Below are 21,952 nucleotides of genomic sequence, written 5' to 3'. Positions count from 1 at the left end.
CCACTGTCTCAGGTGTTGGTTCTGGTGTGGCCACTGTCTCAGGTGTTGGTTCTGGTTCGTGGGCCACTGTCGCAGGTGTTGGTTCTGGTGTGGCACTGTCTCAGGTGTTGGTTCTGGTGTGGCACTGTCTCAGGTGTTGGTTCTGGTGTGGCCACTGTCAGGTGTTGGTTCTGGTAGGTGTTGGTTCTGGTGTGGCCACTGTCTCAGGTGTTGGTTCTGGTGTGGCCACTGTCTCAGGTGTTGGTTCTGGTGTGGCCACTGTCGCAGGTGTTGGTTCTGGTGTGGGCACTGTCTCAGGTGTGGCCACTGTCTCAGGTGTTGGTTCTGGTGTGGCCACTGTCTCAGGTGTTGGTTCTGGTGTGGCCACTGTCGCAGGTGTTGGTTCTGGTGTGGCCACTGTCTCAGGTGTTGGTTCTGGTGTGGGCACTGTCTCAGGTGTTGGTTCTGGTGTGGGCACTGTCTCAGGTGTTGGTTCTGGTGTGGGCACTGTCGCAGGTGTTGGTTCTGGTGTGGGCACTGTCGCAGGTGTTGGTTCTGGTGTGGGCACTGTCTCAGGTGTTGGTTCTGGTGTGGGCACTGTCGCAGGTGTTGGTTCTGGTGTGGGCACTGTCGCAGGTGTTGGTTCTGGTGTGGCCACTGTCTCAGGTGTTGGTTCTGGTGTGGCCACTGTCGCAGGTGTTGGTTCTGGTGTGGGCACTGTCGCAGGTGTTGGTTCTGGTGTGGGCACTGTCTCAGGTGTTGGTTCTGGTGTGGCCACTGTCTCAGGTGTTGGTTCTGGTGTGGCCACTGTCGCAGGTGTTGGTTCTGGTGTGGGCACTGTCTCAGGTGTTGGTTCAGGTGTGGCCACTGTCTCAGGTGTTGGTTCTGGTGTGGCCACTGTCGCAGGTGTTGGTTCTGGTGTGGCCACTGTCTCAGGTGTTGGTTCTGGTGTGGCCACTGTCTCAGGTGTTGGTTCTGGTGTGGGCACTGTCGCAGGTGTTGGTTCTGACACTGGCCCGTTTAACGGTTCAATGGTTGTTTGTTGTCCGTTTCGTCCAGTTTTTCCACATCTGCACGGCTCAGTTCCAACAATGGCTTTGATCAGATCAGCACTGGGGAAGTTCAGGCTTAAAACACCCAAACATCTCTGATGCAACAGGTTTTTCTTATGTTTCTCCACCAGGTCAAAAATCTGCTTGTTAACTTTTTGAGCCAACGTTTTTGGACTTTTAATAAGCGACGCTGCATTTTCAGTCACCACGATGTAGTGGCCACAGAAATGGGATCTAATGTGACTTATTTTGACTTCAACATTTTTCAGCTGGTCATTTTCAAAGAAATGCGATTTATGGTTTTCTGCTCCGACACGAATCTTCTTGCTGTGGAGAAAAACAATCTTGCCTCTCGCCTGTTTCATGGTCGGTACTGACAGACCAGTCCATATTTTATCTGTGTACTTTTTAATCAACTCCATTAGCAGTTTTGCTACTTTGTCTTGGAGAATTCCATGTAGACTCACTTTCAACAGCACAGTCTCACTTCTATGTGAGTCTAAGTAATTTGTCATTATGCTCAGAACTTCGTCAAGATGAGTACGTTGCCAAAACATCCAGTGACTATCTCGGATATAAATCAGTTTTTGGTTAGGTAACCAAATCCCAGCATGCACGTCAAAATACCGTATTCCCACGTTCAGCTGCTTTTCCAAGGTCCAAACTTGACATTCAGCAAGAGGTCCCCCATATAAGGACAGGCTGTCATGTGTTCCAGGAATGGTGATAGCAGATAACGGAGTCTCATCAGGTACAGAATCCATCCAGATTTGGTTATAAAATACTGGATCAAGGGCTGGAGCATCATTGAACCCTGATCCTGAACCTGCACAGGAGTTTATTCTGGTGCGAGAAAGACATGATATTTAATATTTATTATTTCTTTACAAACAAGCAAATCCAAAAACCATGAAAACCATCTGCAAAAGAGTATTTGAACATCTGAGCCGATCATACTGAATTACATAAAAAAACACGTTCTTACATGCAGAGTAAACAACAACCACAGAAAAATTAATATTATATTCAACTTACAGAGAGAGAGAGAAAAGCCAGAGGGAATGATAGATCTTCATTTCTGATTTCCGTAGGTTTCGTATGGTCCAGAGAACTCAATCAGGATCTGCCCCGCTCTTTTTCCCCAGATGTGTTTACATTTTTGTAAACAATGAAACAGTAAAAGATTTAACGAGCCTCAAACAGCTTTTAACTGTGGACATCACTGAGAAATGGCGACTGTCTCCTGTGGAGTGAGCTGCTGTAACGGCGAGTGTACAGATATACTTTTATTTGCATCTTCCTGCTCTAATCTTTCATTTGAAATGAGAGAGAGAGACAGCGAGAGAAAGATACAAAGACACGTCTGCATCATAAAACTGGTAGATAATAGTTTACTTAGTAAAATCAAGCTCCAGAAACAGGAGTCAATTCTGCCGGCTATCTTTACATACGCTGCAACCTAATTATGTAACGGTAGCTTTCTGAGTACAGTCTTTAATACAGCATATCCATGTGTGGAGCTTCACTATACAGCATATCCATGTGTGGAGCTTCACTATACAGTGTGTGACACACGTGTCCACAGACGTTTCTGTACTTCTGGTGTGCCTGTTTTTAAAGGTTTGGACTTTTAGTTGCAGCTAAAACAAAATCTTAATGTAACTATTCATCATTTTGGGAAATAAGACCGAGCCAAAGCTCATCTCCCAAAACACACACTTCATTCCCACAGGTGTCCATATATTTTTGCCATATTCTGGATTTAATGGTGTATGATTAACACAATAGTAATCTGATTACTGAGCTGCTCATGTTTGCATGGTGGCTGTTAATGTGATACTGTTTTTGCTTTTTGTGTGTGTCTTCTAGACATATTCCACATGGACACATACAGGACTGTACCTGTGTTTGTGGTTGGTTGTGCAGTGCTGTCATGTCAGTCTTATCCTGGCCAATGAGCTTGTGTCTGGCTGCTGCTGATCCTCTTCCATCCTGACCACCTGTTGCATCTTAGTGACAAACATTATCTGCAGAAGCACGATCAGATAAGACTTACTAATTCTGCAACCAGTGGTAATTCAGAACAGGAACAATCAGATAATGCATTGGAAATGACGAGAGCGCTTTTTCACCGCAAGGGCTCAACTGGTTCTAACGTCTAATTCTGTGCCAGCTTCCACCTCAGAGATAATCCTTTCTTTGTCTTTGCAAGATGTCAATGAAAACTTTGCCCCTGGTTTTCATTAATCTTGGTGGAGAGATGCTTTACATACTGGACCAGCGCCTCCAAGCTCAGAACACGTCCGAGGACAATACAGAGAAAGGTAGAGGTAGCTAACTGACGGGCTTGGTGGGTATGTACATGTTTAGCTCCCGGTCATCCCTTACCCTGGACAAGCTGCAGCTGTCAGATGTCGGCTAAAAAAACTGAACACATCACATTTCTCTCATCTACGTCATAGATGACAAGTCTATTTTCTTTCTGTCTTTTCTTTTCTGGGCTGCAGGAGTGTGGTCAGAGAATGACAGAAAAAGAGGTACCCAGGCATTCCTGTATTCAGCATTTTAGTGTTGAAATAGTTTAACTTTATGCCCCTGTAAATTCTACTATTAGCTGTAATGTCAACCCGTGATTTATGATGTAATTACAGTGTAATTATATTATTACATTTATAGCATAATCATGTGGGATGGCTCAGGGACATTTGGTATTTTAATGTTGGTTCTTCTTCTCCTTTTGGCTGCTCCCTTCAGGGGTCACCACAGTGAATCATCTGCCTCCATTTAACCCTGTCCTCTGTATCCTCCTCACCCACACCAACTATCCTCATGTCCACTTTCACTACATCCAAGAACCTCCTCTTTGGTCTTCCTCTAGGCCTCCTTCCTGGCAGCTCTAACCTCAGCATCCTTTTACCAATGTATTCACTGTCCCTCCTCTGAACATGTCCAAACCATCTCAATCTGGCTTCCCTGGCTTTTTCTCCAAAACATCTAACATGAGCTGTCCCTCTGATGTCCTCATTCCTGATCCTATCCATCCTGGTCACTCCCAGAGAGAACCTCAACATCTTCAGCTCTGCTACCTCCAGCTCTGCCTCCTGTCTTTGTCTCAGTGCCACTGTCTCTAAACCAGACAACATTGCTGGTCTCACCACTGTCTTGTCCACCTTTCCTTTCATTCTTGCTGACACTCTTTTGTCACACATCACACCTGACACTTTCCTCCACCCATTCCAACCTGCTTGCACACGTCTCTTCACTTCTTTTCCACACTCTCTGTTGCTCTGGACTGTAGACCCGTTGGTCAAGTATTGTGTATTTTAGAGAAGAAAAAAAAACTATGCAGTTAATGTGTTTTTGTAGAGTGGATTGATATTTGATGGGCAGTACTGGGAAACAAAACTGAAGTTTGGGGAAAAATTCAGTGAAACATAAGATAATAGTGTATCTTACAGATATGCTAACAAAAATGAGCAGATCCAGCAAGGCTGGATTAGCAAAAGCCCCCAAAAAACCTTGGGCCATCCATATGTACATACATAATTAGTTTTTATGTGTTTTCTATTCATAGTTCTGAATGACATCGCAAGGACCTTGTTTAGCAAAGTCTTTATGGATGAACTTCTCAAGCCTCAGCAGCTGTATTCTCACAGGACACTGAAAACAGTGCTAACTCGGTTAGCCCACGCCTCCATCATGAGGCTGAACCCGGCCAGTATGGACAGGGTATGTACTAGATAATAGAAAAGACCATTTGGGAGAAATCCAAAGCAGCTGTCAGGTCAGCCAAGACAAGCTTAAGTCACGTCACAGGTTCTGGATGGCAGGTATGAGTTAGGTTACTAAAAAGTCTTTGGCAACTTGTAAGTAAGTGTGTTAGCAACTGAGCTATGTTGTTTATGCAAAGACCTTAAACTCACCATAATAGTTAATAAATACTCATTTGATTGTATAACATATAAAGCTTTAAATAATAAAAAAATAATAATCGATGTAATGTTTTTGTCCCACCTATAGCTTTATGAGTTGATGATCATGACGTTCAAATATCAAGTCCTCCTTTGTCCACGGCCAAAAGACTTGCTGCTCATCTCGTATAACCACATAGACACCGTCAGAGAATTAGTGAAAGACACTCCTGTGATTGTAAACCAGGTGGCTGAGACACATAGGAAGATCATTGAGGTATTAATACTCAGATAATTATCATTACATAGAGCTTAAATTATGATATTCATTCACCCAGTGCTTCCAGTTACGTGAAATATTCAAATCCAGGTCTTACCTTTTTTTTTTTCTCTCTCCTTGGTGTAGGTATACTCATCTTTATCAGAAGGTGAATTCCAGCTGCTCAGACAAACACTGCTCATATTTTTTCAAGACATGCATGTTCGCGTGAGTCCTCTGTTATTTGACCACTATCAGCTCGTACTAAAGAAATGAAAATATAACATTTTCACATTTTCTCTTCTCAGGTGTCACTTTTCCTCAAAAATGAAATCCAGAAACCCAATGGACGTTTTTCCCTGTCGACCTCAGGCCCAGTGCCTCATGGGATAGATGTCCCAGGACTAATTAGGCAGGCAGACAGAATAAGCACTGAACATGATAATTAATCATCTGTTTAATCATCAGTGTCCGAATGTTGTCTTTGGAGTGAAACTGGACCCCTCAAGTTTGGGTTTATTTTGGTGGAAAAGGCTCAAGGGGTGAAGATTTGTGCCATTTTGGCCCTGAGTTAAATCTAAACATGGGAAATCACTCCCTCTTTCACCCATTTACTACTCTCCAGTTAATGTGCACTCAGTAGTTCATTCAGCAGCAAGCAATAAATTGAGACTCAAAACACTTAGTGGTGATATAACATGATGACAGTAACAGCTCTAACCTGTAATTTTCTCATCTGAGAATCATTGCCTGCAGGACTGTTCACAGAATGTAGTGCAGCTACATGCCATGAACTACTTTTTAGGCCCCACTGTGGAACATTTGAGTGCACTACAGTGAATAATGCTCGATATACACGCATATTCAAACCACATCCCCAGTGTAACTGTAATGTCTTTAATGTGTATTAATTTGAAAATTTCTCATATTTCCTGGTACTCTCATAAGAAATATCTTCCAGAGTGTCATCATGTGCTTCCTGTTTCCACAGGACGTTTGACAGAAAGGGCAGAGAAGTGGGACGAGGTGAGTTTCCCACTGGGGGAAGTTACAGCAGCTCTATCAGAGAGGGATCTTTTGAACTTCATGGAGACAGAGTCATCAGACTGGGCCTGAACGTGTATGTACCGAATGGTACAATGGATGATTCTGAATATTTAACACACATTTGGACAGAGTCACATTTCTGTTTTATGAATTTAAAGGTACACTATGAACGACCCAGAGGAGACGCACACATCCAAGGCTCCCTCTGTCAAGGTAGAGATGGGCAGGTGTTTGCACAGCAGAAAAATTAAAGGTGTAATTAATGACATTGCTTTATTGCTAATGTAGTATTATGTTTGCGTATAGATGTGGCATATTGGTGTATGCACAGGCCAAAATGGAGCAGAGTGCTCAGTGTTATTAGTTACACCTCTCCTCATGTGCCTGTGATTAAGAAGGGTTTTGTGTAACTGAAGATATCATAAACACACTGACCATGCAGGAATACAAATACTGCATCAACTACGGTACTCAAAGTTGTACTTTTACTCCAATACATTAATTTTAATGTCTATAAATAATAACTTACAGGACTGTTCACCTTTTTACGTCATCTATTTCACTTCAATGACTTTTTAATAGCCATGTATGATCTGAAGATTATAGTTATCTAATGTATATTCATAATGCTCAAACCTATTTTAAATATTAATGAATTCAGCTGTTCTACATTTAAAGTTTCTGTTTAATAATTGAATATTTAAGCCGAATGTTCAAGTATTTTATATGTATTATCATAATTTCATCATGTACAGGCTAAGGAAACAGAAACTAAGCTATTTATTGCAAACTATACTGTTTGTTTGTATATGTGACAAGCATGTTCATTTTTTTCATCTATTATCAATATGAATGCTTATAAAATCTGATGTGTTATAAGGGACTAGGTAAAGTATTATTTGTAGATTTTACACCATCATCTCCTTTTCATTATGTAAAGTCTACTCTTGATTTTCTGTTCCTGCACGTGGCCATCGTGCTGCAGAGTGAGGACACTCCCAACCTGCTGGCTAAGGAGGAGCTGAACCTGCTGGCTTGGCTGATGGGCAGCGTGCAGGTTGAAAACATGCCCAGAGCTGAGACTGGCTTTTGGATCAACCTGTTTAGCACAGACCAAGAGGAGGAGGAGAAGGAGGGGGAGTCAGCAGAGTGAGTGCTTTACTTTCTTTTATTTCCCTTCATTGTCAGCAGTTAAATTAATCTTGTTTCCCAAGAGTATTACTTTTATTTTGATTAACAGCAGCACTTCAGATGGAGCTGAAGAGTCCAGGTTTGGAGTGATAAATATTCAAGCAATCCAGGTAGGATGTGGATTTTAATAGTATAGCTTGTTTCAAAGCAGTGTTTTGTTATTCATCCAGTTTGTGTGTAACAGCAAAAAGTGGAGGGTCATGGACACCTGCCTTATTATTAATAGATTACATGTAATAGTGTAAGAATACAGTCACAACTTTATGTCACAATTTTTTGAAAGTATATTATACATCATGGATTGTAATTTCTCAACCATTTACTACCATTTAATAATATCCAGTAATCACTTGTTAATTACTGTATTAACATTTGAGGAGTTGACAAATTTGGGTTTTGCTTCATCCAGGACCAACAGGCTACAAACGAACTGGCTCAAATCGTTGGTCAGTTTGCAGAACAAGAAAAACAACCAGAAGATCCCAGTGGCAACAAAGGAGACGACCTTTTGGCCATGATGGACGACCTCTGAGTCTTATCGACCTCTTCATTTTGAATATTAAAGTCTGTGATTAAGTTCATGATGTTTTAATAACATTTATCGTTTTAAATGTGTGGCCACATTATGAACTTGTGTATATGGTGTAAAAATACGCTCTTTGAATGTACTTGGTGATTTGTACTTGGTCTAGTTTACCTTGGTGAGGTAAACTAGACAGCAAGATAATGTGGGATGCACTGACACAATCTTTATTGTATTTAAACTATATAGCACATGAAAACACATGGAACATAGCTTGATAAATATTTGATGATGTTTTTTCTATACAGGCACATTATCAATAAGATGTCTATTCATGTTTATATGTTTGGTAGCATAGACGTGCAGAGGGCGCTGTTGCTTTAAGTAGACGCGTCTGTGACGCAAAGTGAAACGTCATCACGCTGCTCATTCTTCTTCGGTGCGGGAAAACCAAGTTATTGTTGACATGTTAGGTCAGTTTAGGTGTAGCTGCAGGGATTCGGGTTTACACACGAATTTCATGATGAAACAAGGTTTTAAGCTCATGGTTTAACTCAGGTGGATGTTAAACATAACAGCAATAAAGGACCGTAGCGCTGTGTGCTCTCCAGAGGCTTTGTTGTACTTCACTGTGTCGCTGCTAGCTAAAGGCTAACACCGAAGTTTGCTATTTCAACGCAGGTCTCATACTAAAACAGGTAATTTTAGGTGACGACATAAATATTAAATGATCTGCACACACAGTGATATCTCTAAAAAAGGCTTTATGAATATCTGGTGTTTTATAATTACGTTGACATTAATCGTGTTTTGGATTGATGCTGTTGCTGCTTGTTAAAGTTACTTGTCCTCAGCAGTTTTTTATAAACGGTGACCCATAGTATAGTTTACTTATCGAATATAGTTATAGAAGATACATGGGATGACATGTTAAAGTGAAAACAGCAAGATGACACGACAGTAAGCAATAAATCACCTTTACATCACCTGAAAAATTTTAGGTAGATGCTTTTAATGCTGTAAAACGCAAAAATACTGATATTCTCAGTGTTACCAAACTACATCTAAAAGCTAGTTCAGTCTAATCCAAGTGTCCTGCAGTAGATTCTGCTTTCATTAATTTAAAATGCTTAGTTTTTGTTGATTTAACCATATTCTCATTTTGGAGGATGTAGTTTGTGCCGCTGTTGATTGTGTATATTAAGAGGTGCCTCTACTACTTTGTCCTCCCATTTATAAGATGAATAAAATTTAAAGTTTTTATTCTAAACGTTAGACAATAAGGTGCTGCTGTTTCCCTCAGCTCTAAACCTCCTGTTTGTTCACATGATTTGACTTGACTGGTAGTGAATTGTGTGGTGAGCTGACCTTCTGCCTACCTGCAGGAATCCCTGGTGTCTCCACACATTCTCGGGCAGCGTCCATGGAGTCGGAGAGAGACGAATCGCCGGTGTCGGACGCAAGGCCTGTTGAAGTCTGCAACTCCATTCGTGAGCGTACGATTGCAGAGAACAGCATGGTGCTCCTGCTGCAGGGTCTGCAGGGGGAGGTCACCACGGTGGACCTGAGGAATGAGAGCACAGCACAGGGACGTGTGGTCAATGTGGATGCCTTCATGAACATACGTCTGGAGGAGGTGCTGTACAGGGACTGGCGGGGTAACCTCACTCAGCTACAGGACCTGTTTGTCACAGGCAGGAATGTCCGCTATGTTCACATCCCCGACCACGTGGACATAATGAAGACCATGCACAACCAGCTGGCCAAGATCCACCGGGTCCGCAACTTTGCCAGTCAAGGTGGAGGCAGAAAAGAGTATGCCAAGAAATCCAAATAAATTTTTCTTTCATGGCTGTTTACACCCTGAGAGGTCACAAGATAATTTAGTTGCACAAAAAGCTGTTTACTGAATTATTTTTTCTTTTTACTGTGAAATGTTGTGAATATTGCTTAACTGATTAGGTTCTTGATTCTGATACTAATGTTTGAGAGATTAAAAATCATAATGTATTGAGTGATATTCCTTTTGTTACATAAATGTTATTTTCATTATTGATTTCTCTGTAGATCATTAATTAATCCTTGGTTTACAGAATGTCGTGAAGCGTTTTTGACGAATGTCAAATACATATCACAATTTCACAGAACTTATTAAAATATCTTACCTGCTCTAACAGTCTAAAACCAAAAGATTTAAATACTGTAAATTCTGGTGTTCGAACCAAAAGATCTGGAGAATTTTTGCTTGAAAAATGACTAAAACCCTTGATTGCTATGTCAGGATTAAATCGGGGTGGGGCAAGTAAAAAAAAGGTGCTGATGTCCCTCCCTCAGATTTACCGCTGTGATCCTCTTGAGCAAGACACTTAATCCCAGCTGCTCCACTAGAACTGCTTGAACGTGTGAATGTGTCAGCACCCCAGATAAATAAAATGAAGATTTCAAAATAAAAAAATGAGACATGAGTTTAACAGGGATTTAGCCACAAAAATAGAATGATTTCATCATTTTAGTCTTGATGAAAAATGTGTTTGTCTTGAGCTGAACCTGAATTACTCCTGTGCATACTTTTACAAGACTTGATGCAACCACAGGGGGGCACAATCCAGTGTCTTCATGTGCCAGTCCTAAATCCGGGTAAATGCAGAGGGTTGTGCCAGGAAGGGCATCCGACGTAAAATCACCACCACTGGTGCTGTTGACCTACAGGGTGCCAGTGGAAATTGGACTACTGTTGGTAGAAGAAGGAGAGGAGGAAGGCGTGTTCGTAGCCAAAGAGAGAAGAGGAATGGCAGGACGGTAGGACTTAGTGCAGGGACTTTGAATGTAGGGACTTTGTCAGGGAAAACCAAAGAGTTGGCTGATATGATGGAGAGAAGAAAGGTGGATATCTTGTGTGTTCAGGAGACCAGGTGGAAAGGTAGCAAGGCCTATAGATTAGGAGCAGGGTTCAAGCTGTTTTATCATGGTGTGGATGGAAAGAGCAATGGAGTAGGAATTATCCTGAAAGAGGATTTTACTAGGAATGTTCTGGAGGTGAAGAGAGTGTCATAGGGTGATGAGTCTGAAGCTGGAAGTTGAAGGTGTGATGTTGAATGTTGTCAGTGGTTATGCCCCACAGGTAGGATGTGAGTTAGAAGAGAAGGGGAAATTCTGCAGGGAGATGGATGAGGTGATCCAGGGTATCCCTAGTGGTGAGAGAGTGGTGACTGGGGCAGACTTCAATGGACATGTTGGTGAGGGAAACAGAGGTGATGAGGAAGTGATGGGTAAGTTTGGTATGCAGGACAGGAATGCAGAAGGACAGATGGTGGTAGACTTCGCAAAAAGTATGGAAATGGCTGTAGTGAACACATTTTTCCAGAAAAGGGAGGAACATAGGGTGACATATAAGAGTGGAGGCAGGAGCACACAAGTTGATTACATCTTGTGCAGACATTACGACCTGAAAGAGATCAGTGAATGCAAAGTAGTGGCTGGGGAGAGTGTAGCCAGAAAGCATAGGATGGTGGTGTGTAGGATGACTCTGGTGGTGAGGAAGATGAAGAGGACCAGGGCAGAGAAGAGGACCAAGTGGTGGAAGTTGAAAAAGGAAGAGTGTTGTGTGGCTTTCAGGGAGGAGCTGAAACAGGCTCTGGGAGGTCAGGAGGTTCTTCCAGATGACTGGACAGCTACAGCTAAGTGATCAGGGAGACAGGTAGGAGGGTACTTGGTGTGTCATCTGGAAAGAGGAAAGCAGATAAGGAGACTTGGTGGTGGAATGAGGAAGTTCAGGAGTGTGTTAAGAGGAAAAAGTTGGAGCGGGTGGAGGAAAGTGTCAGGTGTGATGTGTGACAAAAGAGTGTCACAAGAATGAAAGGAAAGGTGGACAAGACAGTGGTGAGACCAGCAATGTTGTCTGGTTTAGAGACAGTGGCACTGAGAAAAAGACAGGAGGCAGAGCTGGAGGTAGCAGAGCTGAAGATGTTGAGGTTCTCTCTGGGAGTGACGAGGATGGATAGGATCAGGAATGAGGACATCAGAGGGACAGCTCATGTTAGATGTTTTGGAGAAAAAGCCAGGGAAGCCAGATTGAGATGGTTTGGACATGTTCAGAGGAGGGACAGCGAATACATTGGTAAAAGGATGCTGAGGTTAGAGCTGTCAGGAAGGAGGCCTAGAGGAAGACCAAAGAGGAGGTTCTTGGATGTAGTGAAGGAGGACATGAGGATAGTTGGTGTGGGTGAGGAGGATACAGAGGATAGGGTTAAATGGAGGCAGATGATTCGCTGTGGCGACCCCTGAAGGGAGCAGCCGAAAGGAAAAGAAGAAGATACTTTTACAAGACTTGTTTAATTTTACTGGACTTGCTAAAACATGAGATAAAGAGAGAGATTATGAATCTATCAACCATTAAGTTCATCCTCTAAATATGTAAAAATGCAGTTTTAGAAATAAAATCAACATTACATTCAATAACTGTTTCAAGATACCTAATTATCTTCCAGGGTGATCCCAGATGGATTTAAATGATTAAAAATATGCATGAAGATAAATAATAAGTTATAGATGATAAGTTAAGATAATATAGTTACTGTCACAGTTGTGTTACAGTACAACTCTATGGTAGCACAGAACTTTAAAAGGAACCTATTACATTAGGTAAGTGTGGGTGTGCTCACAGTGTCCACAGTGTATTTGCTCTTTTGTAATCCCAGCACACATCACAAAGCCCATCTGTCTGTCTCTCTGCCTGCCTGAGTTAATAACTGCCCATACGCAGGAAAACATTAGTCATGATCAGTGCCAGTCTGGTGGAGGGAAAAACAAGCAGGCATGTTTCCACAGCTTCCACCTCACAACATGCTTTACCTTTGATGCCACTCTCTCCTGTGATTGGTGGTGTGGTCTCCAGCCGAGCAGGATGGGACCCCAGCCAATAAAACGAGCAGAGAGGCTGAAAGGAATAGAGTGTTTCGCTTGGAAACGGTTGCCCAGTGTTTTCCCAATGCACAAATACGTTTGGGAATTTGAGGAATTTGCAAAGGGGTATGTTATTCCTGCTCGGTGTCAGGAAGAGGCCTGACATAACACAGGCAGAGGCAGCTGGTGCAGATAAACCATACACTGACCAGCTGTATCATTTAAGTGAAACACTGCATTCAATTAAGAGGAATATGGACACAGGAATGTCCCTTGGCGGTTGGATCATTGTTTTGGCCGTGGCCTCAGTGTGTTTTTAGGGACATATTTTTCTCTTGGCCGCTTTAAAACCAACCCTGAGAGCATCTGAATGACAGCAGCCCACATAATGACTGCTTAGAGCTCTGCTAAAAACACCACCGAGTGCCACATCAACACTCACTAAACTCAGAATAGCACTTTACGGATACTCAACCGCATAAACAATTCTTTTACAATACACAACACTGCTCACTTTAGTGTCACAGACTCCACCAGTGGTCAAAGTAGTTCTCAGATCCTTTACTTAAGTAGAAGTACCAACACAACAGAGAAAAAGTACTGCATTCATTCCAGTGAGAAGTACTGGGGTATTATCAAGTAAATGTAAAAAAGTGCAAAACTGGCCTGTGTGATTGATTCATCATCATGTGTTAAAACCTTATACTGTTTAGCTACTGCAGGTTTACATTTTACATACAAAACACTTTAGTAATGACAAAGATGCATTTTTATAAATGACATAACATCATATATTAAATGTAGTTTATTTAGCTCCACCTCAACCAGCTCCCACACTCTGGATGGGGTCATCCTGCATCATGCATGGGTACTTCTACTTTTAATATGTAAGTATTTTTCATACCCAAAAAAACAAAAACAAAACTGTAATAAAGTACAATAAAGGACTACATGTGCTTAGTTACTATCCAGTACTGGACTTCACCAACAACAGCACCTGCTCCGTTGGTTGTTCAATGAATCCTGTTACTGCTTAACTGTTTTTTTCCACCTCGAACGAAGCTGAGATTAAAATACAAAGAGTTCAATTAATCCACGAGCCCCCAGCTACACCAGGACCCTGTGGCCATGGCTGCCGACCAGCTATTTCCTGTTCCACCCTCCTGGTTTAACAGTGAACAGACCTGAGTGTGGTCACCAGGGGAGAGATCAGCTCTGGGCAGGAGTGGAGCTCGAATCTGCACAGAGACGGAATAAACCCAGTAAAGGAAGGCGATTCACATAAAAGTGAGGACTCTTGTGTTGTTTACTTGCAATTTGAGGCTTTTATTTTGGAATCAGATGCTAGTGACAGATTCAGAATTTTATCTCTCAGGAAGAGGAAGCTCCTCCTTCTCTACACGAGTCTGGATGGTTTTTGGCTGGTTCTCCTCCCACTAAGGGATGAGAGGGAGTGAATCATAGAGAGCTGCTCACTCTCTAGTCCAGCAGTGTTTTATTTATGAACTCTGCTGTCACAAACTGACTGACCAACAACCTCTGACTGTTTTTCTGTCCACATTATGGGATTCTATCCAAATGTGGGCTGAGTTCAAATTCGGATTTAAACCCTTTGTTTTCAGTGGTGGTCAAGCCTCTCATCCAGCACCAAGGTGAGTGATGTTCTAACTTAAACTGGGTAAAAGATAAGATGGTTTTCTTTAAACATATAATTATGAAATAAATCAAGATTTTATTGTTTACTACATGGGTCAGAAGGTTTTCCAAATTCTTTGATTTAGTATTTTTAATATTTTTAACAAGGATCTTCCCAAACAGACTGTCAGGCCATAAACAAAGAAACAAACTAGTTTATTAGAAGAACTTGCAGCATGTCCTTTACAATGTCACACACCATAAAAGTCTTTATAGGTGCTGGAAGCTACAACACGCTGAAAATCATCAACACTCTGAATCTAAACTGTATTTGGTTTCTGCTCTATTGTACTAGATTCAGGTATTACTGACAGTAACCTCCCCTTTCAGAGACTCTGAGCATTTGATGGACACAGGCTTGACTACTGTAAATTGTTATTTTCATTGGTTTTAGGTTTCATCTTTTGACTTAAATAGGATTACCTAAGCAGGAAATGTGGAGAGCTGAATGGGAGTGTGTTTTATGGGGCCACATAAACAGCTACAGCTGCCGGGCTTTTGCATGTGTGTAGTTAAGTCGAGAAGTTATTGAACTTGTCTGGAAATGTCAGGCGTTAAATCTGTCTGCCTGAGACTGTGGCTGCATTAAATGGACATTTGGCTCCCTCTGGTATTTGTGTTGTGCGTTCAGTTCAGGAAAACTTCACCACAAACTGCCTGTCATGCAGTTCTGTGGGGTGCTCCATAAAAATAAATGTCTACTGTTATTCTGCAAGTGAGAAAACAGAACAAAAAGTGTGTGTGTTTCTATAAGGACCTGGTAAAAACATATTCATGTCTGTGCAACTGGTTTACAACTGCACATTTAATTCAAAATATTTTAAGATTATTGTCTATAATTCAATGTTAAACTAAACTTTATATTACAAAAAAAAAAAAAATATGACTAACTTTTAGAAACAAGCTGAAATAAACATTTTCTTTCTGAACTTGAGGTTTTGTGTCAGAAAAATGACTTTAAGATGAGAAAAACAAAAACCATTCATTCATTACTGTATCTTGGTGAGGACTGTGATAAATAACACATAAAACTGAAGTGCCATTTTCACACTTTGGCTTTGAACATATGAGCTATTAGTGTTAATGTGCTCGTCTTAGAGGGGCTGGTACCTTTTAGACAGAGCCGGTCTGTTTCCAGACTTTGTGCTAAGCTCTGCTAAATGCTCACTTACGGCAGCTTCAAATTTACTGTAGCTACAGATTTGAGAATGGTATGAATCTTCTCAGCCAACTCTTGGCAAGAAGGCAAATATTTCCCCAAACCTAATGATTCCTTTAAGCACTTACAGACAAGATCACCTTGATAAGCAGATTATATCTGCAGTGCAATAAATGCTACAAGCTTGATAAACAGTCTGACAGATGGGCATGTAGAACTGCTGGGTGCAAGGACTGGTCAGTCTTTAATTAAAGCAAACATTGTTTGACTTCACACAAGCTCAATCAAAAACTAAATTGCCCACTTATGTTGTTAAGGTCTGGGGGCAGCAAATGAGGGGTGCAGATGGAGACATGCTTCTTCTCTCTACAACTTAAATGCTGAACAGAAGGCAGCGCTGGTTGAGACTCACCAGCTCCCATGAGTCAGTGGACCCTGAGTCAGGCACTAAAGCAACTACCACCCCAAAAAAAAAAAAAAGTCTTCCAGAGTGCACAGGGCCTGCCAAGAGTCACCAGGATAAAGATCAGGGTGGGAGAGCAACCCAAGCCCCCAATGGCAGCGACTGAGTGGAGCAGGATTTTGTTCTCCCCAGAGAGAAAGCAGCAGAAGAAAAAACATTTGGCTCCCACGCACATTGTTGTTGTAATGACAGGGAATGTGAGGGGCTGGGAAATATCAGTCATGTTTACATCAAGCTTTTCTATAGCCGTGGGATCTTCTGTGACAGCATTTATACCAAGTCCCTCCACTTCAGCCTCTCACTCTCCTAAAGAGTCAATTCACCCAAACTACAGTTTTCCCAGTAGAAAGTACCACCAACGAAGGCTGTGGATTACCCAGAGTACCTCAGAACATGGTTTCTGAAACATCTCCTCAGGTATTTGATGGATTGCTATGGAATTTGGTGCTGACATTCATGGTTCCCAGATGATGATCCGCTAACTTTTCCTCTAGCACCACCATGAGTTTAACTTTTGGCTTTATTGAGCAAAACAGCTGAGTGAAATTAAACAAAAGAAAAATATAGTTTTTTGGTCATTTGGGTGAACTGGTCCTTTAATTCATAACTTTTGGCATTAGCTGGAGTTTTCCCAGTGGAAAATCCAGGCAACATGTGAAATCTGTTCCAATACTTTTTCTGTGGGAAGAAAACAACAGAAAAAGTCCCATTTCCTTGACGCCGGAAAAGAGCCTCCTCAGGCGCTGGTGTAAAAACATCCCTATCTGAGGCCCCCACACGGCCGTCCTCACCGCAGGCCTGAGTGTAAAAAACATAAAGGAACACAATGTCCCTCTCAGCTGACAGTGGTTTGGATCACAGGTTCGTCAGACTTTCAGCATCTTTTATCTGAGCTCGGACTTTCCTGCTTGGACTTTTCAGCTTCACACACTAACATCTGATAACACCTTGATAACTGTCCGCTTGTGCTTTTATTGTGACAGGGTCTACCTGGGGTTAGGAGTGGGAACTGTCCTGGAGATGGTAGATATTTGAACCCACAGTGAACCAGGATGGAGCCAGTAAAGCGAGACATTGAGCTGCTCAGTAGCAGCATGGCGACCTACGCTCACATCAAAGGTAAAAACCTCAGCTGTGGGGTCAGGATGAATATATGGGGTCAGGAAATGATTTCCACTGTAGCAAATGAGAAAAACATTATGCAACACTCTGATCTGTTATTTTTACTTCTCTCCCTTTATTGAGACTCCTAAAAACAATTAAGGGTGCATGACTGGAAGAGTTCATTGGCTCAGATGGTTTTAAAGGAATTAGTCATTTTAGGAAAAACATATTCACTTTCTTACTAAATATACAGCAGCTGACTGTCTTTGCATACAGACTGCAAACAGGTGAGAGGAGTTAAAATGTCTCTTCACAGAAAAATCAATACCACCACCCCTAACGCTCATAACTTATTATTTTAAGATGCTGATCTCGACAAAAGTCTTTGCTGTCATGTTTTCATTTCTCAGTCTGGCCTCAGTCGGTTCCACGGACTTCAGTGTCCTGTTGTCTTTGGCTCACATCACTGCTGCACATCGACAGTGTCTCTGCTCACGTTGTCGAATTTCTGATGCTCAGAATTTCTCAGTAGATAAATAATACAGAGCACAGACTGTTTCCTTTCTAGGCAAACACAAACACTTGTCATTTACAGTTACGTCAGATCTTTGGCTAAAGTAAAAATACCATTGCAATAATGTGGAAATAAGTTAAAGTCCTGCATCCAAAATCCTACTTTAATAGAAGTATAGGAGCAGATAAACATACTTGACCTAAAGTATCAAAAATAATACAAGATCATTGTATTTACAGTTTTATGATACTTGTACTTTACTTGAGTATTTTCATTTTATGCTGCTTTATACTTCTACTCTGTTACATTTAAGGCTATGTTAAAATCAAGATTTTAAACCTTTCTGCCCTGTGTTTTCTCATAAAAAAAAGTTGCTTCAGATGCCTGATCAGTGCAGACATTTACCCTAAATGTTTTTTTAAAATAAGGTCAAATTCTCCAATATTTCATAAAGGATTAGAGAGAAGTCGGTCACTGAAAACAGGTTTGTGTAGCAGATCTGTAGCAGGTTTGTTTTGCATCCCATTAATCATCTCATGACCCCTTAGATTTATGTGGTGACCCTTTAGAGGTGTTTGACCCCTAGGTTGGGAACCACTGGATTCAATTAGCAAGGAGATTATTAATTATATCTCAACCTCAACTACAACAAAACAAATGCTGCTTAGACTCTAATGCTTCAGTATTATTTCATTTGCTCAGTCACAGGAAAGTCATCTACAAAACTTTTCATACTTTCAGTACTTTGTAGTGAAGTAACAGGAAAAGTACCTCACAGTACTTGAGTAAATGACTTACCGTCATGTTCCTCTCTGACAGCCAACCCCGAGAGCTTCGCCCTGTACTTCATGATGGGCGTGTGTTTCGGCCTGCTCATGGCGCTCTGCCTCTTGGTGACCGGCATCGCCTGCAGGACCCGCCGCCAGAGCAAACCCCCCCCACCCCCTGAGAAGAGACAGCTGAAGGCGTCCAGCGACGAAGAGGAGGAAGAGGAGGAGAGCATTGCAGAGGAAGTTGGGGAGGAGGCAGAGACCCCCAAAGTGACAGTAGGGCCTGTGAGCGAGCGCAGCAGCCAGTCCAATGGCACTCTGAGGAGCGTGAACGTGTTTGCTTCAGCAGAGGAGCTGGAGAAGGCCAGACGTCTGGAGGAGAGGGAGCGGATCGTCAGGGAGATCTGGAGGAACGGGCAGCCGGACATCCTGGTCACAGGGACGGGGACTATTGGACGGGTCCACTACCACTAACAGACACTTTGTGCCTTAGAGAAACCTCATTGATTTGTATGTTGAGTCTCTCCACTAATTTTACACAGAGTTCACTCATCATGAGCAGCTCGGCCTGTGAAAACTGTTCTGAAGCTCAGCTGGGGCACGGGACCACAAACTGTCCTACAAACTGGGGTTGCAAGTTTAAAAGATGGGAGCCCTGTCAATGATAACTTAAAGAAGGACATTGGGGTGCATTATGGGAACTGTAGTATCCAGTGTTTTGGAGATTAACTAAGTTGGACGTCTCAACATCTGCTGTTTCAGTCTTGATCAGTGTCTCCTACAAATTCCTGTTTGTGACAGTGAAATACTTTATCACCTTATATAGGACATGTAAAAATACACCTGAAACATGTAATATAACCATGAAATTGTGAAATAAACCAATGCATTTTTTAAAGCTCAGCTCAGTGTTATGAAATATTATTTCCTCCTGCTACTTTTCAAACTGGAAAAAGACTCAGAGACCAAACTACCATCAGATCACACAACAGGCTCTGAGTGACAGAAACAGTGAAGTTAAACCATCAATGTGTGTGTGTGTGTGTAAAACATGTAAAACTAAAAACAAAGGAAATTCATTTCCTGAGGAAGACAGTGTTGAAAGCTCCTGTAAAACACAAACATGAATCACCAGGTCGACAAACATCTTTCTGATTTTGTATCTAGTGCATGGAGACATCTGACATATCTGACACAAAGGAAGTAAAAACTAAAACCAATCTGGATCAATTAAACCAAACAATATTCAGTTAAAAAGATCTCAAAGATCAGGTTTTTGTGACGTTTCTAGACCTGATAATTAATCAAGGAAATGATGTGTTTATTAATCAACAGGAAAAGCTGCAGACCAGTGTCAGAGCAGCTGGGTTCGACAGAGGACACTTCTCCCCCAACAAAAACCCTCTTTCTCTGACCTCGTCACTTCCTGTGTTTCCCTTTGAGATGGAGATTATCCTCCATCTCATGTTGTGTTATTTCCCTGTGCGACACAGGGAGATTCATGGGTTTCAAAACAGTCGAGGGCATTTTACTGTTTACTGTTTTTTTAATTATTGTTTTTATTAACTTACTATTTTTCCATTCATTTTCTCTTAACTACTGATTTTATGACAATATAAATTTGAATTATTTTGGATGGTATGAGGTACTGGGGGTACTGGGGCTGTTTAAAACACTACATCTTTATTTATAATCACATGGATACCAGTGGATATATTATGTTATTGGATTTTATTTATTAATGCTTTGTTTTAAGGCTGCAGCTGCATTTGAATTTTTTATATGCAGCAGGGCAGTGTATGTACTTCACACCAGTGATCAATAAAATATTATCAGTATACTGTATTTTCAGATTCAGCAAAGTAATTACAGTTATCAGACAGGACAATATTTGTCTCTGACATTTTGTGTCACAGTGTGAAGTAGCAGAAAACTGAAGTACTTAAAATAGAAATATCTTAAAAGTACTTACATTCCACCAGTCTTCAAATGTAGGAGAGAGACTTTATTAGTATAATTACTTCATATTGATTCAGTGCTCGCTAAGCTCTGCTAACACATTGCCAGTGTATGTTTCCTTACCTGTGTCATGATGTTGACCAGCTGCTTCTTCTGCTGCTGCTTCTTTGTTTTGACAGTGACTTGCAAACAGGTAGAACATTATTGTCAAAATGTTCTTTAAACCAGAACTTCTGATTCTGTGAGAAAACTGTGCTTAGATCCATGTGTCTAAGAACCTCAGGTTCTAGTTTATTCCTCAATGAACCTCCATAATTTGCAGGTCTACACCTGAACCTGCTGGTGAATCCTTATACTTCCTGTTTGTTCCATGTTTGAAAACAATGGGGGGAGGGAGGGAGGTGGGGGTTGCGTTTCTTTTCTGCAATATCTGTTTTCTCCAAACAGCATATTTCACAGATGTTGAATGGCACAACTATTTATTGATTTATTTATTTATCCTACTGCCTTTTATTGTAGTATCATCAATACGAACTGGGCCAAATAGTTTGAACATGGGTTACATGAACTCACCCACTGATGGTTTAGTCCAAATAAATTAGAGCAGGGTATTTAACAGGAGGTCTTTTTTCTGTTTTGCTGCACCTGGAGCTTTGGTCAGTGATAGGAAATCAAGCCAATATGAAGCAAATGTGATAATGTTTCACTGTTTTCAAAGAATTTGTTCAACAAGTGTCAACATTTGCTGGTCAAAGCTCCTATACTTCATTTGTATGAATGAATTAAATCTAAAACCACAAAGAAACAAGAGATCTTGAAGTTTTTAAATCATTTTGTTCAGTAAAGCTTGTGACATAAAGTCTCACTGGGCCAGAATGAGAAGAAAATCTCAGTAAACAGATCAATACACTGCTGAATCCTGCCTCAGTCTCCTCATTCATCCACATTTACAGGCCAACATGACACCCAGCACCCTCCCCCAGCTCCATTAGCAACACAACACTCTCTCTGGTAAAGACATGTCTGTTTGGGGCTATGAAAGAGCCACTGATCTCTGCTATACTGTATACACTCCCAACGCAGAGCTTCTTTAGGTGGATCCAAGTGTCTCAGGAGACAGCCTGTTTTGTGTTGGCTGAGAGCTCCCTTCCCTGCCTTCACGAACAGGCTGATTTATGTCACAACTGCAGATCTTGGGCTCAGAGTCTCTCAGCGGTCAAATGAGAGTTGTAGCTGAACCGGAGAATGTTGCAACGGGAGAAAACAACAAAATGAGACACTCATGACCTGAGGGTATGTGCTCATTCTGACAAATTGCTGTCACAGTTGTCTGGAGGAAAATATGATTTGCCCTAGTTGTGGTGGTGGTGACAGGGTAAACAGCTCGAAAACACACTGAACAGTTTCATTTGTTTACTTATGAA

The 21,952-nt window shown here is 41.5% G+C and overlaps 4 protein-coding genes across 5 annotated transcripts; 3 read left to right on the top strand and 1 right to left on the bottom strand.

Annotated features, from left to right (window-relative positions):
- Window positions 1-461: 461 nt before the first annotated feature.
- Window positions 462-4,311, bottom strand: LOC113126289 (1-phosphatidylinositol phosphodiesterase-like). Its single transcript, XM_026300257.1, has 5 exons — window positions 4,273-4,311; window positions 2,934-3,031; window positions 2,067-2,289; window positions 966-1,874; window positions 462-534 (listed from the first exon to the last, which is right to left on the bottom strand). Exons 3-5 carry the CDS (start codon window positions 2,105-2,107, stop codon window positions 462-464), a joined length of 1,023 nt encoding a protein of 340 aa, XP_026156042.1. The 5' UTR covers window positions 2,108-2,289; window positions 2,934-3,031; window positions 4,273-4,311.
- LOC113126999 (protein OSCP1) lies at window positions 2,949-8,570 on the top strand. The gene is given in 11 exon segments (XM_074933687.1): window positions 2,949-3,355; window positions 3,539-3,568; window positions 4,606-4,760; window positions 5,052-5,219; window positions 5,349-5,429; window positions 5,510-5,613; window positions 6,193-6,321; window positions 6,407-6,461; window positions 7,234-7,401; window positions 7,514-7,549; window positions 7,849-8,570. Coding segments are annotated over 11 exon segments (1,161 nt in total). The 5' UTR covers window positions 2,949-3,243; the 3' UTR covers window positions 7,972-8,570.
- On the top strand, window positions 8,398-9,978 carry lsm10 (LSM10, U7 small nuclear RNA associated). The gene is made up of 2 exons (XM_026301194.2): window positions 8,398-8,660; window positions 9,348-9,978. Exon 2 carries the CDS (start codon window positions 9,386-9,388, stop codon window positions 9,797-9,799), a length of 414 nt encoding a protein of 137 aa, XP_026156979.1. The 5' UTR covers window positions 8,398-8,660; window positions 9,348-9,385; the 3' UTR covers window positions 9,800-9,978.
- A 4,326-nt stretch (window positions 9,979-14,304) lies between these two features.
- Window positions 14,305-19,472, top strand: eva1bb (eva-1 homolog Bb (C. elegans)). 2 transcript variants are annotated; one of them, XM_026301147.1, is made up of 3 exons: window positions 14,305-14,516; window positions 17,165-17,300; window positions 18,619-19,472. In XM_026301147.1, exons 2-3 carry the CDS (start codon window positions 17,234-17,236, stop codon window positions 19,041-19,043), a joined length of 492 nt encoding a protein of 163 aa, XP_026156932.1. In that variant the 5' UTR covers window positions 14,305-14,516; window positions 17,165-17,233; the 3' UTR covers window positions 19,044-19,472. The 2 variants fall into 2 exon arrangements, with proteins under 2 accessions (XP_026156932.1, XP_026156933.1); XM_026301148.2 differs by lacking the exon at window positions 14,305-14,516 and adding an exon at window positions 16,401-17,042.
- The last annotated feature ends 2,480 nt before the right edge of the window (window positions 19,473-21,952 follow it).

This window comes from Mastacembelus armatus, chromosome 11 (genome assembly GCF_900324485.2).
Source record: "Mastacembelus armatus chromosome 11, fMasArm1.2, whole genome shotgun sequence".
NCBI lineage: Eukaryota > Metazoa > Chordata > Actinopteri > Synbranchiformes > Mastacembelidae > Mastacembelus > Mastacembelus armatus.
This window is presented reverse-complemented; position numbering and strand designations above follow the sequence as displayed.

Coding starts and splice junctions, on each gene's coding strand:
- LOC113126289 (XM_026300257.1), bottom strand. CDS start 2,107: ATGAAGATCTATCATTCCCTCTGGCTTTTCTCTCTCTCTCT. Junction 1,875..2,066: donor TGGCTTTTCTCTCTCTCTCT/GTAAGTTGAATA, acceptor TTCTCGCACCAG/AATAAACTCCTGTGCAGGTT. Junction 535..965: donor GAACCAACACCTGCGACAGT/GCCCACACCAGA, acceptor TGCCCACACCAG/AACCAACACCTGCGACAGTG.
- lsm10 (XM_026301194.2), top strand. CDS start 9,386: ATGGAGTCGGAGAGAGACGAATCGCCGGTGTCGGACGCAAGGCCTGTT.
- eva1bb (XM_026301147.1), top strand. CDS start 17,234: ATGGAGCCAGTAAAGCGAGACATTGAGCTGCTCAGTAGCAGCATGGCG. Junction 17,301..18,618: donor GACCTACGCTCACATCAAAG/GTAAAAACCTCA, acceptor CCTCTCTGACAG/CCAACCCCGAGAGCTTCGCC.